Genomic DNA, 14,169 nt, shown 5'->3' on the forward strand with positions numbered 1-14,169 from the left:
TAGCTCTTGTAGACCAGGCCGGCCTCAAACTCACAGAGATCCTCACCTCAGCCTCCCGAGTGGGATTAAAGGCGTGCTGATCTTGTTCTTTAATGAAGGTACCGTTTTCAAAATAAATAACTGGGCATGGTCGTACACACCTGCTCTAGTGAGGCAGAGGCAGGCAAGGTAGAGCTCTGTCTGTCCCATTTTGAAGTCTGAAAAAAAAAAAAAAGCACTGTAGTGGGTAGAAACTGGTAGCACCCGGTCGCACTTCCCGCGCTGGCCGCCAGGGGCCGCCCGGCTCTTTGTTTTCCTTTCTAGCCAGGGTCGCGGCCGGAGGCCCGCAGAGCGCATGCTCGGGGCAGTTCGCCGCCGGCCGCCGAGCGCCGGAGTTGCTTGTGGCAGTCCCGCACGGAGGTAGGTCGCGGGGATCCCCGGGGACCGGAAGCTGGGAGGGACGCGGGGCCGCGTTGGGCCGAGGTCGCCAACCGCGTGGTGTAGCGCGGGGCGAACTGCACGTGAAGCCGGCTGCGCTGCGGGCGCGCGAGCTTCGGCCCGCGTGGGCCCCGCCTCGCCCGCGCACGGGCCGCACAGCCCCTTAGCCGCCGCGCTCCGGGCGCGCGCTCCGCCAGGCGGCGGGAGATTCAAACGGCTGGTGCGCGGCGGCCGGGGACGCGCGGGAGGTCGCCGGCAGGGAAGGAGCGGCAGCGTCCACAGACGATTGTCTACTCTTAACCCCCATCAACCAACCCTGTGTCACCCTATCGCTTGCTGCCTGTCGGTGCCGCGCTGCTCCTGAGCCCGTGGGGAACAATGGTGACAATGACGGGCCTCCACGTTCTTTGCGGAGCGCCGGGGCTCCCTGGCGAGACTTGCATTGTTCCACAGTTAGGGTCTCCTGGGATTAGCAAATTATGTCCGTGGACCTCTAGCGTTGCTGCTGCCAAGTCTTTGGTCTATCAGAAATTAAGTCCTCCGACCACGTGTGGCCTGGCAGAAGTTGAGGGTATGAAATTTCAAAGCGGAAGCCTTTACCGGGCCGTGGAGGGTGGGGATAGTGACCCGATGGGGCTGACTTTGGGTGGTGAGGTTGTAATATGTTTTGGATAACACGGTCAGGTTAATCTAGACATGGGGAACAGCACATGCAACCCCTAGAAGTGTTTGGGGTCACAGATGTCAGTGGTGGAACTTCTGGGGAGGGTTGGAGTGAGCGTGGAGGACGCAGAGAAGGCTGCTTCGCCGGAGAGGAGCATCCTATTGGAGCTTGGGAAGATGAGTTAGACGTGATTCGCCAAGGTCTGGTTGCAGAGTCAGCTAAGAACAGGAGTCCGGTTTGGGTCTCACTAGATCCTCTTAAGCCTTCGTTTTTTTACCTATAAAATGAATGTAATATATCCCAAAGCCAGTGGCTCTTACATCTGCTAGAAGCTGTGGCTCCTCTCTCTAGGGAAAAACGAGATAGCACTAGGTAGTACCACACCTGCCCAAACACTGCCTTCTCTCATGGTAGCCTGTCCCCACGAAGACATTCTGCAGCCCCTAAGTCTGATTGGGGGGAGGGTTGCAGATACTCCAGAAATGGGGTTGTGGTGAGCTCACAGGGTCACAGAACTCCTGACTCCTGATAGATTGTATAACCTGGTATACCTACTCCATTTGACTTGGCAGGTGAGGAAGCAGGCTTGGAGCAGCTCCAGCTCCAGCTCAGGGGGGCTGTCCCCTGGGGCTTCATCTCAGCCATGAATGGCCTGCACACCTATTCCTGCCATGGGGACAAGTCTCAGCCCTTAGAGGGCCCCGCACTGTAACTTGTTGGAAGTTGGCTCCTTTCTGGTTCTTATTTCCGAGTCTTGCTCGCCCTTCTGGTTTTTAAACCCCTTGAAGATGGATCCTGGGGCGTAAGTGAGAAGGCAAGGGTGGCGACAGGAGACAGGTGTTTGGGTTTAGGTTTTTATGTGTCTGAGTGCATGGATGTCTGTGTTCCACATGCATGCAGTGGCCCACGGGGGCCAGAAGAGGACATTGGATCTCCTGGGAATGGAGTTACAGGTTGTTGTGAGCAGCCTTGTGGGTTCTGGGCACCAAACCTGGGTCCTCTAGAAGAACAGCAACCAGTGCTGAGCCATCTCTCCAGCCTGGGCTATGTTAAAACAGTGTAGGTCTCATTTTGTAGACCAGGCTGGCCTTGAATTTGTGGAAATCAGAAATCCTGCCTCAACCCACCACGCCCAGCTAGGCTGCCCTTCCCCTGCCTGCCTTCTGGGTTTGAGCACACTACCAAGTGCAGCAAGTAGACTTCCTGCAGTGCAGATGGAGAATATGGGGGTACCTCAGGATCTCTTCCTCAGCAGTGGCTCCTCGAATTTGTTCAAACTTATCGGACATCTGAGATCTTGCTGTATAGCCTGGGTTGGTCTTGGTCAGTTTCCTAGGTTCTGGGATTATACAAACAGCACTTTTTTCCCCCTTAAAAAAAGTGAAGGCTGGGTGGTGGTGCACACCTTTAATCTCAGTACTCAGGAGGCAGAGGCCAGGCTAGTCTACAGAGTGAGTGCCAGGACAGCCAGAGAAACCCTGTCTGGGTCCTTTTTCCGTCTCTCCTTTGCTGTCTGAATATGGGCGAGGAAACTTCCAGTTCTAAGCGTCAGCTCCCTCGGCCATGGTAGAGGGGCAACACTGTCTTCAGCTTTTCTGAGTTGGGTTGAGTTTGTTGTGTGTTGTGTGCACGTGTTCATGTGAATGTGCAAGGGGGCCTGACTGTGTGCACGTGGAGGGCAGAGTTTGTCTTCATTGATTGTGTTGTGCCTTACTTTTGGAGACGGCATCTCACTGAACCAGGAGTTCACCCATTAGGGTCCACTGGTAGCCATCGAGCTTCAGAGAGGTGTGTACCCCACCACATCCTGGCATCCCTGCACTAGGGTTATAGGAGTGTGCTATGCCTAGCGTTGTGAGTTCTGGGGTTGGGAACCCAGGTTCACATGCTTGCCCGGCAGTCGCTTTACTGACCCAGTCTTCTCCGAAGCCCTTGGTTTGGTTTTTGAGACAGGCTGTTCTCAGTCTGGCTGTGTGGCCAGGGGTGATCTTTATCTCACAAATGCCTGGCTTCAGCTTGTTTTGAAAAGTAAAAGTTTTTGTACAGCAAAGATTCATGAGTTGTTTTCTAGTTTCTTTGGGAGGGAATGATGGGTTAGGAGGGGAACAAGGGGTGACTTTTGTAATGATCTTACTTTTTTACTAGAATGAATGTAAGCTCCACGTGTACAGGAAGCAGCTTAGCCTCTATCTTTGCATCTTAATCCAACCCCAGGCAATCCTGAATACTTGGGAGATGAGTACATACGTGTCACTGTTTGCCTGCCTGCTCTGTGCTAGGGACATCCAGTCCCAGCTTCTGTCCACCCTGAGAGGTAGCAGATTGGTTTTTTTTTTTTTTAATATTTTTTATGGTTTATTTAACTTTATTTTATGTGCATTGGTGTGAAGGTGTCAGATCCCCTGCAACTGGATCTTCAGACAGTTGTGAGCTGCCATGTGGGTGCTGGGAATTGAACCCGGGTCCTCTGGAAGAGCAGTCAGTGCTCTTAACCACTGAGCCATTTCTCCAGCCCCCAGAAGTAGCAGATTGTTAACAGTTGAGCAAACCAGAGCCCTGGAAGATGACTCGAGTCCCAGCGACCCCAAAGAGCAGGCATTTAAGTGTGAGGAGAGGGGTCTCAGAGACGCAGCTAGGAAGGGAGGGATGCCATTGCTGGGAGAATGGAAACTGCAAAGTTCAGAATTGCCACCTCATGACAGAACTGGGCCAGCCACAACCCGCACAGGCTCTGCCGGATCCTGACCTGTTTTTGGTTCCTCCCTTGGAGTCAGAAGTCTCTGGCCTTGTGTTCACACCTTCTGAGTTGACAGCTGGGAAGCCTGAGGCCCAGGGGTGGCTCTGACTAGACCCCCAGCTGAAGGGCCTTGAGCAGTTTTCATTCCTGTCAGGTGAGGAGGCACTGGTGAGCCTGCTTAGACTCCAGTAGGTTTCTGTCTCAGTGTCGTCTGGGAACACCTGAGACACCACTGTCCCACCAGAATTAACTTAGGAGCAAGCTCTTACTCTTCGACCATTTTTATTTGTTGTTGTTGTTGTTATTAATTTATCATTGGCTTTCTTTTTGTTTTTTTGTTTATTTTTTCAAGATAGGGTTTCTCTGTAGCTTTAGAGCCTGTTCTGGAGCTCACTGTGTAGACCAGGCTGGCTAGTCTGCCTGCCTTTGCCACCTGATTGCTGTGATTAAGACCCACCACTCCCAGCTCTATCTGTCTATTTGTTTGGTTTTTCGGGACAGGGTTTTTTTTCTTTTTTCTTTTTTTTTTGGTCTGGCTTTCCTGCAACTCATTACAGAGATCACACTGGCCTCAAACTCAGACCTACCTGACTGCCTCCTGAATGCTGGGACTAAAGGTGTGCACCCAGCCCAGCTTAATTTTAATTTAATTTAATTTTAATTAAAACTGAGGTGAAATCCAGAGCCTCAGAAATGATAAAAGAGCACTCTGACAGTAAGCCACACCCCAGCATATGCTGTCATTTAAACCTATGTGTCAGCCACTCCTGGAAGCACGGGTCTGTAAACTCAGCTCAGGTGTGGCCCAGAAGGAGAGGAGCTTGGCCATTGGAAGCTACACTGCACCCTGTTTCAAAGGAACAGGTAATAACTGCCAGATTGGTGGTGCTCGGGAGGCACCACTACAGATCGATTTACAGGATAGCCAGGGATAGAGAAACCCTGTCTCGAAAAACAAAACAACCCCTCCCCCCTCAAAAAAAACCACAAACAAAAAAAATTAGTTAATACCAAGCTAAAATGGAGACCAGGCAGCTCTTTCAGACTGCTCGCTTTGGGTGTGGGGTGTTGATTTTGTTTTATGTGGTTCGTTGTTTCACTTTATTTCGAGATTCAGTCTCCCTGTGTAGCCCTGGCTGGCCCGGAATTAACTGCCTTCTGATTGAGCGCTAGGGTTAAGAGCATGAAGCACCTGTTTCCCTAGTTTGAGTGTGTTTGAGACTGGCTGGCCTGGGATTTGGATGCTGCAATGCTGGGGTCATGCGTGGGCACCACACCTGGCTTCTGTCTGCTCTTTGTCACAAGGAGCATCTTTCTGTTCAATAGATTTGTCTCTAGGAATGTCACTTTTGATGGCTTCCTACCATTCCATCATGTATATTCCACCTATGTAGCCAGTTGACTCCTCCCACCCGCGCATTCCTAGTGCTGAGTGTACAGACATGCCACCAGGCCCAGTTTATGTAGTGCTGGGATTTGAACCAGGATCAGACATGAAGCTTAGGCATTTCTCACCAGGCTGGGTATATCCCCAGCCCTTAGTCCACTACTATTAATCGAATGGTTTGCTCACTCCCCCACCCCGCACCCCCATGTTACCAGCAGTAGAGAATATTTGTGAGCTCAGTTATTATCCACTTTTCCACTCAGCAGTTCTGGGGTAGATGCTGGGGGGGGGGTGTTAACTTCTGGGTGACTCCTTACTTTTTAGGGTTTTTGGGGTTTTGGTTTTTTTGAGACAGGGTTTTTCTGTGAAACCATCCTGGCTATCCTGGAACACACTCTGTAGACCAGTCTGGCCTCGAACCTACAGAGATCCACTTGCCTCTGCTTCCTGAGTGCTGGGATTAAAGGTGTGAGCCACCACCCACTGGCATTGCTTTTGATAAATATTATACAGAAAGATGTTTGTGATTCTGACATGTAGTATTTGGCGGGGCTTTTCAGGACAGGAAGATGCCACCCAAGCGCATAGCTAAGAGAAGGTCACCCCCAGAAGATGCCATCCCCAAAAGCAAGAAGGTGAAAGGTAAGCTAGCCTTGGTCCCTTCCTGGCTCTGAGAGGTCTCAGAACAAACAGTGAATTCTCTGGGTCCATGCTCCTTCCTCCCTGGCTGGAAGCTCTGAGGGGCTTAGATGTCTAGGGACCCCTGCTCAGCGGAGGTCCTCGTGCATCTCCCCCAGTCCGACCCTGTGGCAGTCAGCAGAGAGACGTGAGCCGAGGCCTGTCAGAGAGCACTCGGAGCAGTGTTGTCAGGAAAAGAAAACCCCAGATCCTAGGCAAATGCATTATGGTTTGTTCTCCCTACGATACTTTGATTTCCTCCCCCTGATAGTGGGGAAAGTCCTTGGCCTTAGGACCATTTGCTCTAACCTGACAGCTTGAAAGCCTGAGGCTCTTGGATCTGCTGTGCTTTCAGAGTTGGGTCAGGTCCTAGCTCTGCCACTTTCTGGCTGAGCTAATCTGGCTGAGGGTGAGTTTCCCCGGTAGAATGGAGATGAGACTCCACCAGCCCGTCTGAGACATTGAGGGTTAGATGAGGTAATGTCCCAGCTTCGTTTGAGGGACCTGTCCTGTAATTTTTCTCTCCTACAACCCCAGAGTGTGGCGAAGACAAGGAAATTGACCCCTAGCATGGGAGGGAGGAGCGTAGACACATGCTCAGACAGTGTCTGTTTTTTGCAGACCCTCGTAACCGCGGTCCTGCCGCCCGCTCCTGCCAAGGTGCCTGTGGGCCAAACCCAACTGACCCGAAAACCCAACCAGATGGCTCCCTGCCTGGTGCAGCCTCTGTGCATCCACAGTGGCTCTGGTAGCTGAGGCCACACCCCTGGGGAAGGGACTGGATACCATTGACTGAAGGGCTGTGGCAGGTTTCCATTGGCTGCCAGAAGGCTTTGCACTACCCACTGATTGGCCCACATCTCTCTGCAAATGCACCTGTGGGTTCTTACTGTGCCTTCCTGTTCCTCTGAAGCTGTCACTGTGCTGTTCATGCTGGCAAAAGGGGTAGTCTCCTTTCCTCCTGTGCTTGGGAATTAGAAATCTGGTCTGGGGGTGGAGGGCCATTCAGATAGAGGCTGTTAAGTGCTGTAACCCAGGAAGTTGCCCTGTGTTCATTGCAAACTCTGCTAATCAACTTTATGAGCCTGAGTAGGCTCTGATCCATGTCCTGTAAAAAACATAACAGTGCCTTCTACTTTTTTTTGTTTTGTTTTTTTGTTTTTCGAGTCAGGGTTTCTCTGTGGCTTTGGAGCCTGTCCTGGAACTAGCTCTATAGACCAGGCTGGTCTCGAACTCACGGAGATCCGCCTGCCTCTGCCTCCCGAGTGCTGGGATTAAAGGCGTGAGCCACCACCGCCCGGCTGTCTTCTACTTTTGATGTTTGCTTGAGACACAATAGTCCTGGCTGTCCTGGAACTCACTATGTAACCCAGGCTGGCATTGAACTCCCAAAGATTTTGCTGCCTCTGCCTTCAAGGGCTGGGATTAAAGGCTTGCGCCACCACCTGGCAATAGTTAGGGGTCTTCTAAATATGGGAGGTCTGCAGAGCCAGCTAATGTTGGTAGAGCAAGCAGTCAGTGAAAGGTTAGCACTATGGGTGCACATCTGTGGTATGGTCTCTGCGGGAGACTGTCTTGTAGCCTCACGTGTGCCCTGCCCACAACATCCATTTCACTATGAGAAAATGTCGGCTTGGGTTTTCATCCTCACAGACCTTGTGAGACAGATCCCCTCATCATCCTCGTTCACAGATGAGGACACTTAGGTCTTTCTTATCTGTAGCCTATTGGCAGAGCAAGGGCTTGAACCCCAGGTCATCACAGTCCCAGAGCCCATGCTGTGCCCTCTGCTGCCTTCATCCTGCACACTCAGGGGCCGTCTTCTCCACTCTTCAGTCTCACACAGGTCCCACAACACAGAACCAGGCTTGGTGCTGACACTGGGCCAGGGCGACGTGGGCCAGCTGGGGCTGGGTGAGAGTGTGCTGGAGAGGAAGAAGCCGGCCTTGGTACCCCTTCTACAAGATGTTGTGCAGGCTGAGGCCGGGGGCATGCACACTGTGTGTCTGAGCCAAAGTGGCCAGGTAGGTCAGAGGGTTGGGACTGGTTAGATAGGGCCTGGGTACAAGGGTGTGGGGCAGGACCTGGCTATAGAAGCAAGGAGCGGCCTAAATGAGTAGGCCACAGAAGCAGACTTTGTGCTGATGCCACACCCTGGGTACAGGTTTACTCCTTCGGCTGCAATGATGAGGGTGCCCTGGGAAGGGACACATCAGTCGAGGGCTCAGAGATGGTCCCTGGGAAAGTGGAACTGCAGGAGAAGGTGGTACAAGTGTCAGCAGGAGACAGTCACACAGCAGCCCTTACCGAAGATGGCCGTGTCTTCCTCTGGGGCTCTTTCCGGGTAAGACTGGGTCTGGAGAATTGGGGGTGGGGGCCAGCAGGCAAAATTAACACAGGATACCCAATGGTTCACGACAGTTTCTTTGTGTAGCCCTGGCTTGTAGAACAGGTTAGCCTCAAACTCAAGGAGATCTGCCTGCCTCTGCCTCCCACAATGCTAGGATTAAAGGCTTGTGTCACCACCTCCTTGTTTATTGTAAACATTTTTATAGAGAACTTTTCAACACAGAATACTCAGAATAGTGTGTTGCACCTCTATCTTCTTGCCCTGCTGCTTCAACAATTTATTGGCTTTAGGCAGATTTGTTTGCCTCTGCTCAGGTTTTTATCCTCGCTTGCGTTAGCAGTTCCCAGACTGGGGATACTGTCAGTCTTCAGGGTGTCCACATGTGGCCGGGAGCCTGCCTGTCTCACTGTCCACATCTGCTGCCACTCCCGTCCTTTACCAGGCCTGGGCTTGCCTGTTACAGTCTCTGCCCCTCCTTTGTAGGACAACAATGGTGTGATTGGGTTGTTGGAGCCCATGAAGAAAAGCATGGTGCCTGTTCAAGTGCAGCTGGATGCACCTGTGGTAAAGGTAGCCTCAGGTGAGTGTTGGGTGCACTGGGCTGGAACGAGGACAGTTCAGCCTTGGTTCTTACAAACAAGCCCTTCATCTTCTGCCTTCCTCTCGTCTTCAGGGAACGACCACTTGGTGATGCTGACAACGGATGGAGACCTCTATACCTTGGGTTGTGGGGAGCAGGGTCAGCTGGGGCGCGTTCCTGAGCTATTTGCTAACCGAGGTGGCCGCCAGGGCCTTGGTAAGTGGCTTTGGTACCTCCAGTGGGATGATTTGGTAAACTATTCCCTGGCAGAAGTAGAAAGTGGGAACATAGCTGGAGATTCTCATCTCGCCTGGGCTCCCAGAGGTTTACTAGTAATTACATACTGTTTGGCCTATTAGCTTAGGTTATTATTAACTGGCTCTTACATCTTAGATTAACCCATTTCTATTTGTTTGACCATGAGGCTCATGGCTGGTTGTCTCACGTCTTGCTTCTATGGTGTCTGCTGACATCTCCTTCAACTCTGTCTTTTTCCCTGTATTCAATTAGACTTTTCCCTCCTAACTGTAATCTGAAAGCAGCTTCTTTATTAACAATTGGAAATAAAACATTGACAGCATACAGAGGGGCACCCCACATCACAGGTGGGGTTCTGTTGAGGGTTATAACCTGTGCACTTGCAGTCTTCCTTAAGAACTCAGACTGGGCAGTGGTGGCACACGCCTTTAGTCCTAGCACTTGAGAGGGCAGAGGTAGACAGACCTGTGAGTTCCAGGTTAGCCTGGTCTACAGAGCAAGTTCCAGGAGAGCCAGGGCTACACAGAAACACTACCCGCTACCTCAAAAAAAAAAAAAAAAAAAAAAAAAGCAAAAATGCTTTAAGGTGGAATGGTTGGTGGCAGATACCTTTAATCCTATCAGTCAGCAAGCAGAGGAATGTGGGTCTCTGAGTTTGAGGCCAGCCTGGTATACATAGTTCTAGGCCAGCCAGTAAATAATGAGACCCTCTCAAAAAGGGCGAGGGCACTGGAGAGATGGCTCAGTGAATAAGAGCACTAAATGTTCTTCCAGAGGACCTAGGTTCAATTCTCAGCACCCATATGACAGCTCACAACTGTCTATAACTCCAGTTCCAGGGGAATCTGACACCTTCACACCAATGCACATAAAATAAATTTAAATTATTTTACACGGGGAGATGTGGGCACCCTTAGACTTTGGAGGCTGTCTCCTTATCTCTTAACTCCCCACCCCACTCCTGCTGGCTACTGTGAAGAGAGAAGTGACTTAATCAGGAAGGTTCCTGGCACTCAAGTTCCACTTAAGCTTTTCTTCTCGTGACTGTTAAAAATGTGAACCGGCAGCCAGGCGGTGGTGGCACGTGCCTTTAGGGCTAGGGCTGCTACACAGAGAAACTCTGTCTTGAAAAACCAAAAAGAACATTGACCCTGCGTTTGCGCTCCATTGGCCTAAGTTACCTCTTCTGTAACAAGAATGGCCCTGCTCAATTTCTCGGACTTTTGTGGAAGAGAAAACCCCCTGGGTCTGTCATTGATCCTGGCTTCCTCTTTCCTGACAGAGCGACTCCTGGTCCCCAAGTGTGTGCTGCTGAAATCCAGGGGGAGTCGGGGCCGTGTGCGCTTCCAGGATGCCTTCTGTGGTGCCTATTTCACTTTTGCCATCTCCCGTGAGGGCCATGTCTATGGCTTTGGCCTCTCCAACTATCACCAGCTTGGTGAGTACTGGCCATAGCATCGGGCTGCACTTGACCTTGGTTCTAGCTCTAGCTTTTGAACTTTGCTTTTGCTTTGTGGGGTACCTGATCCCTTAGAGCTATGGTGTAAGGTAGCATTTCTGGGGAAGGGTGGGTGTGGCCTTTCTGAGGACAACAGTGATGGAAGCTTCTGGAACACCTTTACCCTCGACAACAGGAACTCCAGGCACTGGATCTTGCTTCATTCCTCAGAACTTGACATCCTTTAAGAATTCCACCAAGTCCTGGGTGGGCTTCTCGGGTGGCCAGCACCATACAGTCTGCATGGATTCGGAAGGTAGGTCGCCCAAGTCCTTCTGCATGGGACACAGTCGTCCCTGACACAGCCAGTGTCCTAGGATTATGATTTGGACCAGACATAGATTGCATCTGTGAGGGTTATCCTGGTACTTCAGAGTGGGAGCACCATGGGGGTTGTGTAGAGCATCTTGTAGCTCCCACCCCCAGATGGAGAAAAGGCCCTGAGACCTCACCACCTGAGATCTGACCCTCAAGAGCATGGCACTCAGTCAGTGTGCTGTCCATTTTACTTGGAATACGCCCCTGCTGATGCTCACCTTCTTACCCCACAGGAAAAGCATACAGCCTGGGCAGAGCTGAGTACGGGCGGCTAGGCCTTGGGGAGGGTGCTGAGGAGAAGAGTACACCCACCCTCATTTCCCGGCTGCCCGTCATCTCCTCAGTGGCCTGTGGGGCTTCTGTGGGCTATGCTGTGTCCAAGGATGGTGAGTAGGGCTCCTCAGGTCTGGTATGGTTGGAGCCCGGGGAGCACGATTCCTAGCATATTCCTCAGGTTGTCTTGGAGATGACTCTGCTTTGACACTGACTCTCAGGAACCCTGGAGTATTTTTGCTATTTTGTTTTGGTGTTTTGATTTTGAAACGGGGTCTCTCTCACCATGTAGACCAGGCTGGCCTGGAACTCAGAGATTCGCCTGTCCCTATCTCTGCCTCCACCTTGAATGGAACGGGTGTGCCATCATGCTGGACTTAATATAACGAGTCTTTTTTTTGCTCTGCCAGCCAGTTCTCAAATAATGGCACAGAGACTTTTTATTAATTATGAAAGCTTGGCCTATAGCTTAGGCTTGTTTCTAACTAGCTGTTATAACTTAAATTTACCCATTAATAGTCTACATTCTTTCACATGGTGTGACATCTCTTTTATCTTGTACCTCCTATTTTCTCTGCGTTTATCCTGGCACCCTCTTCCGTTCTCCCTGGAAATCTCATCTGTACCTACTGACTAGCTATTGGCTGTTCAGCTTTTTATTATGCTAATCGCTGCCATGCATCTTCACACAGTGTATAAGTATCCCACAACACATTTTTTTATGTTTATGTTGTTTTGTCTGCATATATGTATATGTACTATGTATGTGCTTGGTGCCTGCAGAGGCCAGGAGTGGGCATCAGATCCCCTGGGACTGGAATTACTGACGGTTATGAGCTGCCATGTGGGTCCTGGCTAGTCCAGCAGAAAAGGATGTGGACATATAGCAGCCAAAGCGCAGAAAGAGGTGCACAGCCAGAATTCAGGCTGGCAGCAGTGCTTATCCTTACCCGGGAGGACTTCCTCAAGAAGTGCGTTTGCACTGCAGCATTCAGTCCTGAATAGAGGTTCGGTCCTTCGTGAAAACCAGAGGCTAGGCCAGGTGTTGTGGCACACACTTTCAGTTCCAGCACTCAGGAGGCAGAGGCAAGCACATCACTTGAGTTTGAGGTTAGCTTTGTCTACTTAGTGAGTTCTAGGCTAGCCAGGGCTACATAGTGAGACCTTATCTAAAATTAAAAAAAAAAAAAACACCACCCAGAGGGTGGCATATGAAACCCAGGAGCATCTTAATTAGTCTTAAAAGCTGACTGGTTCAAGGAAGAGGGATTTAAGATGTAGCCTCCTGTGGTGCCATGCTCTGGAGTAGGGAGAATGCAGGGGGGGGGGGGGCAATCTCCTCAGTTCTTCCAAGCTCCTTTGAACTTGGGCTGGGGCCTTGCCAGACTGCTATTGGTCAAGGCCACGTATCTCTTGGTATGGCAAGGCAGGCCTGAGGACCTCAAAGACAGCTGCCTCTTTTTCTGTCCCTTCTAGGTCGTGTTTTTGCCTGGGGCATGGGCACCAACTACCAGCTGGGAACTGGGCAAGATGAAGATGTCTGGAGCCCTGTGGAAATGACTGGCAAACAGCTAGAGAACCGTGTGGTCTTAAGTGTGTCCAGCGGGGGCCAGCACACAGTCTTATTAGTTAAGGACAAGGAACAGAGCTGATGAAGTCTTTGTGGGCCTGGCTTCTGGCCCCCAATCCAGCTTCACAGAACAGGAAAACGGCCAGCGACAGATTCCAGAAGGACCCTCCCCAGCCCCGACAGCTATCATCTCCTGTCTTTTCCCATCACCACAGCAGAGCCCTTTTCTTCTGTTTCGTCCTCTTTTCTAGAATCATCCTGGAACTTGCAGGATGAGGGAGGATGGGAAGGGGGTCTCGGAAGGAACTTTGCTTACCCTAGACTTACGTCATTAGACCTTTCCCCTCACTGCTCTGCCTCCTGTGGTCGTCGTAGGCCCATTGCCTGCAGAGCCCAAAACTTCCTGCCCACACTCTGAAAAGCTGGGAACTCCATCAAGCCCCCCTTCCCCTGTGCCACTTCTTATTCCTGCCACTAGCTTCCAAGGAGACAGGTGGTGGCACAGTCGTCAGATCCAGTTGTCAAGGACCATGCCTGGGGAGATCTGGACAAAGGCTTTACAAGGCTGTGGGTGACTCTAAGCCAAAAATCTGCCTCTAAACAGGTGTCCATGGGCAAAAACAGTGGCCCATTTGAAAAAAAATCCAACTAGCTTGCCCAAAAGCACAAAGCACCCACTGTGTCTTGGGCATTGCCTGTGCATTCCCCATCCAGTCAGTCTTTCTGTCCCAGAGGACTGGAAAGCCTCGCTGGGGGCTCTGCTAGGCAGGGTATTGGGCAGGGGTGGGGTTGGAGGCCAAAGCTTGGAGGGGCAGAGGCTGGTCTTATGAAAAGGAGGTAACAGTGACTGAGAAGATAGTTTTGATTTTTTTTTTTTAATTATAAAATATTTTGGAAGGGGGAGTGAAATCTTTTAACACTTTGAATAAATTTAGAGTTTTTTTAAAGTGGGCTCTTTGTTTTATTCAGGTTCCCCAGGGTTGTTTTTTGTCCTAAAAGGAGCGCCTGCCATGTGCCAGGCATAATGAAGAGGGCAGGGTAGCATGCCTGTGGACAGTTGTCAAGGCTGTGGCCAACACAGCTGTGAGCATCCATGCGCTTGCTGAGAATTGACCCCAGGTCCTCTGGAAGAACCATTGAGCCATCTCCAGCCCCTGGGATGGGAAAGTATTTTTGTTTTGTTTTCGGCAGAAATTTACTGTGTCCCTGGCTGGTCTGGAACTCACTAGCTTTGAACTCACAAAGATCTGCCTGCCTATGCCTCCCAAGTGCTGAGATTAAAAGTGTACTACCACCAGGCTCCCAATTTACTGGACTGCTTGCATTTTCGACAGCTAGTGTCTTTGCTTAAAACTTGGGTGCTCTGTGGTAAACTTCCTGGGAAATGCTATACACACATGTCCACATACCCAAATAGGGAACCTAGAACAGACGGAATT

The 14,169-nt window shown here is 50.9% G+C and overlaps 1 protein-coding gene across 2 annotated transcripts; it reads left to right on the forward strand.

The window, feature by feature from the left end:
- The first annotated feature begins 308 nt into the window (after positions 1–308).
- Positions 309–14,029, forward strand: Rcc1 (regulator of chromosome condensation 1). Of its 2 annotated transcripts, XM_050151437.1 has the most exons (11): positions 309–399; positions 5,766–5,847; positions 6,505–6,543; positions 7,720–7,907; positions 8,048–8,227; positions 8,717–8,813; positions 8,907–9,029; positions 10,354–10,509; positions 10,706–10,825; positions 11,121–11,273; positions 12,637–14,029. In XM_050151437.1, the coding sequence occupies exons 2-11, from the start codon at positions 5,775–5,777 to the stop codon at positions 12,810–12,812; spliced, it is 1,305 nt and encodes a 434-aa protein (XP_050007394.1). In that variant the 5' UTR covers positions 309–399; positions 5,766–5,774; the 3' UTR covers positions 12,813–14,029. The 2 variants fall into 2 exon arrangements, with proteins under 2 accessions (XP_050007394.1, XP_050007401.1); XM_050151444.1 differs by lacking the exon at positions 6,505–6,543.
- Positions 14,030–14,169: the final 140 nt, after the last annotated feature.

The sequence above is a fragment of the Alexandromys fortis genome, unplaced genomic scaffold (genome assembly GCF_014885135.2).
Source record: "Alexandromys fortis isolate MF-2015 unplaced genomic scaffold, M_Fortis_MF-2015_v1.1 scaffold_26, whole genome shotgun sequence".
NCBI classification, from domain to species: domain Eukaryota; kingdom Metazoa; phylum Chordata; class Mammalia; order Rodentia; family Cricetidae; genus Alexandromys; species Alexandromys fortis.

What these genes read in the sequence shown, in the direction of transcription:
- Rcc1 (XM_050151437.1), top strand. Translation starts at nt 5,775, where the DNA reads ATGCCACCCAAGCGCATAGCTAAGAGAAGGTCACCCCCAGAAGATGCC. An exon ending in TCCTCTGGGGCTCTTTCCGG is followed by an intron (nt 8,228 to 8,716) that starts GTAAGACTGGGT and finishes CCTCCTTTGTAG; the next exon opens with GACAACAATGGTGTGATTGG. An exon ending in CTCCAACTATCACCAGCTTG is followed by an intron (nt 10,510 to 10,705) that starts GTGAGTACTGGC and finishes CCTCGACAACAG; the next exon opens with GAACTCCAGGCACTGGATCT.